General features: G+C 49.0%; 1 protein-coding gene across 1 annotated transcript; it reads right to left on the reverse strand.

Moving 5' to 3' along the window:
* Nucleotides 3,020-3,433, reverse strand: LOC109131371 (RNA-directed DNA polymerase homolog; the record flags this gene model as incomplete). Its single annotated transcript, XM_019242260.1, has 1 exon — nt 3,020-3,433. A coding segment is annotated over one exon (414 nt), but the record flags the coding sequence as incomplete, so codon positions are not given.

The raw sequence follows: 3,913 nt of genomic DNA on the forward strand, positions 1-3,913 counted from the left end.
AAATTCTAACTCCCGTAAAACTTTCCATATTTAGCACTTTCCATTTTTGGAAACTTCCCACTTTTGGAAACTTCTATTTCAGGAAAATTTCCTCCAAAACCCTGCCTCACGGAAACTTTGTACCCCAAACACCATCTTATCTTGTTACTGAGTCGCACAACCAACCACCCCAAGCGACCGAGTAAAAAGAGAGATGGGCTGGAATACTCCATTCCCGCTCCAGCCACGGATTACAGATGGGACCAGGCTAAACAAGCTCAAGTCGCGGCTTGCTTCTCATACCACTTCTTGAACCTTGCCTTCATCTTTGCCTCAGGCTCCCAAGTCTGCTCCTCAACACCATCACAGTCCCACAGGACTCTCATCAAAGGAATCTTCTTCTTCCGAAGTTCCTTGATCCTCCTCTCGAGAACCCTCACTGGTCTCGCCTCCAAAGTCATGTTAGGCTGAAGATCCTCAGGAATCTTAGCCAACACCTCCTCTCCCTCACGGAGACACTTCCGCAACATAGACACATGGAAAACCTTATGGAATGCACGCATCACCTCAGGTAACTCCAATCTATATGCCACTGGTCCAACCCGCTCAATCACTCTGAATGGACCCATATACCTCGGACTCAACTTAGTCTCTGACAATGACCTGTTCGGACCCCGCAACATGGCCATCTTGAGGTACACTCTGTCTCCCACCTGAAACTCAAGATCTCTCCTCCTCCTATCTGCATAACTCCTCTGCCTATCCTGAGCCTCCTTCATGTTCAGCTTGAGAACCCGAATCTTCTCTGAGGTCTCCTGAACAAAACTAGCACCAAACATGCTCCTCTCCCCCACCTGAGTCCAGCATAATGGTGTACGACATGGCCTCCCATACAAAGCCTCATAAGGAGCCATCTTAATACTCGCCTGATAGCTGTTGTTGTAAGCAAACTCTACCAGGTTCAGGTGATCTGCCCAATGGCCACCCCAATCCAACACACACATCCTCAGCAAATCCTCCAGCGTCTGGATCGTCCTCTCTGACTGTCCATCAGTCTAGGGATGATAAGCTGTACTCATATGCACCTTAGTGCCCATCTCTGCCTGAAACGCCTTCCAGAACACCGAAGTGAACTTGGAATCCCTATCAGACACAATGCTCGCTGGCACCCCATGCAACCTGACTATCTCCCTCACATACTTCTTAGCCAAGACCGCTGCTCCATCAGTCTTCTTAATGGCCAGAAAATGTGCTGACTTAGTCAACCGGTCCACAATGACCCAAATAGCATCAAAGGTCCGTGACACTGGCAATCCCACCACAAAATCCATGGTGATCATATCCCACTTCCACTCAGGAATGGGTAAACTCTTCAGTAACCCGCCAGGAACCTGATGCTCAGCCTTCACTAGCTGACACACATCACACCTCGAAACCCAACTAGCTACATCCTTCTTCATCCCGACCCAATGATAGTACCTCTTGAGATCACGGTACATCTTAGTCGCTCCTGGATGAATGGACAACTTGCTCGCATGAGCCTCTCTCAGAATCTCCTGTCTCAACTCCTCATCCTTGGGCACACAAACCCGACCGTGCACCAAGATAGTACCATTATCTGAGACCTGATACTCTGAATCCACATCCTTAGAGGCATTCACCAGCCCCAAATCCTTCTCCTGAGCCAACCGCACCCTACTCAGAAGATCTGCTCTATCTACGGCTTCCAAGCCCAACGGTTCCTGTGAAACAGCACATAAGCTCAAAGCACTGATCTCCCCTACCAGAGACTCCATCTCCTGCTCCTGAGCCGAAGCCACCCTCTTCCGACTCAGAGCATCTGCAACTGTGGTAGCCTTACCAGGATGATAGGCTATCTCGAAATCATAATCTGCCACAAGCTCCATCCACCGCCTATGTCTCAAATTCAGCTCAGGCTGAGTGAATATATACTTCATGCTCTTATNAGACACAGATCACACCTCGAAACCCAACTAGCCACATTCTTCTTCATCCCGACCCAATGATAGTACCTCTTGAGGTCACGGTACATCTTAGTCGCTCCTGGATGAATGGATAACTTGCTCGCATGAGCCTCTCTCAGAATCTCCTGTCTCAACTCCTCATCCTTGGGCACACACACACGACCGTGCACCAAGATAGTACCATTATCTGAGACCTGATACTCTGAATCCACATCCTTAGAGGCATTCACCAGCCCCAAATCCTTCTCCTGAGCCAACCGCACTCTACTCAGAAGATCTGCTCTATCTACTGCTTCCAAACCCAACGGTTCCTGTGAAACAGCACACAAGCTCAAAGCACTGATCTCCCCTACCAGTGACTCCATCTCCTGCTCCTGAGCCGAAGCTACCCTCTTCCGACTCAGAGCATCTGCAACCGTGTTAGCCTTACCAGGATGATAGGCTATCTCCAAATCATAATCTGCCACAAGCTCCATCCACCGCCTCTGTCTCAAATTCAGCTCAGGCTGAGTGAATATATACTTCAGGCTCTTATGATCTGTAAACACCTGTACCTTTGCACCATAAAGATAAGACCTCCAAATCTTCAGGGCAAAAACTACAGCACCCATCTCCAAATCATGAGTAGGATTGTTGCCTTCATGCACCCGCAACTGCCGCGAAGCATAGGCAATCACCTTCCCATGCTGCATCAGAACACACCCCAAACCAACTCTAGCTGCATCTGTATAAACCACATAGGGTTCTCCCTGCTTAGGCAAAGCCAACACTGGCGCAGTAGTCAACATCTCCTTCAGGCTTGCAAAGCCTTCCTCACACTCTTCTGACCAGACAAAAGGAACATCCTTCCCTGTCAACTTAGTCATAGGACGTGCTCTGCTTGCAAACCCCTGCACAAATCTCCTGTAGTACCCTGCCAATCCAAGGAAACTCCTGATCTCTGTGGCATTCTGCGGTCTAGGCCAATCTCTGATAGCCTGAATCTTCTCTGGATCTACAGAAACCCCCTCTGCAGAAACAATGTGACCCAGAAAGCCCATCTCACGCTGCCAAAAACTACACTTGCTCAACTTGGCAAACAACTTCTGCTCCCGCAGCTTCTCCATAACTGCCCTCAAATGCACTGCATGCTCCTCAGGACTCTTAGAATAAACCAGGATATCGTCGATGAAAATGATGACAGATACATCCAGAAACTCCTGAAACACACTGTTCATCAATCTCATAAACGCTGCTGGCGCGTTAGTCAATCCGAAGGGCATCACCACAAACTCATAGTGCCCATACCTCGTCCTGAAAGCAGTCTTCCTCACATCTGCCTCATCTATCGGTATCTGATGATAACCCGACGCCAGATCTACCTTAGAGAACCAAGTAGCACCCCTCAACTGATCCAACAACTCATCGATCCTAGGAAGAGGATACTTGTTCTTCACAGTGACCCGGTTCAAACCCCGATAATCAATGCACAACCTGAAACTCCCATCCTTCTTCTTCACAAACAACACCGGCGCTCCCCACGGTGATACACTAGGACGGATGAATCCCTTACTCAATAAATCCTCTAGCTGTTTCTTCAGCTCTGCCATCTCTGCTGGAGCCATCCTGTAAGGAGCCTTGGATAACGGCATCGTCCCTGGTTCCAGTTCAATGGTAAAAGGATCCGACCGAGATGGTGGTAATCCCTGCAAAAACTGAAACACATCCTCAAACTCCTCTACTACCAGAATTCCGCTCACCGTAGACTTCCCCACTGACTCTGGCATAGATATAGTAACCAAATAAGCCTCACGGCCCTTCTCGATTATCTTCCCAGCCTGAATGGCTGAGATCACGAGACTGCCCGAAGTCGGTCTAATACCTTGAAAAACCAACTTCCCTCCTGAACGCTCAAACGCCACTCTACCCTGATGGCAATCCAAATGCACCCTATGCCGATGCAACCAATC

Source organism: Camelina sativa, chromosome 20, assembly GCF_000633955.1.
Source record: "Camelina sativa cultivar DH55 chromosome 20, Cs, whole genome shotgun sequence".
Taxonomy (NCBI): Eukaryota; Viridiplantae; Streptophyta; class Magnoliopsida; order Brassicales; family Brassicaceae; genus Camelina; species Camelina sativa.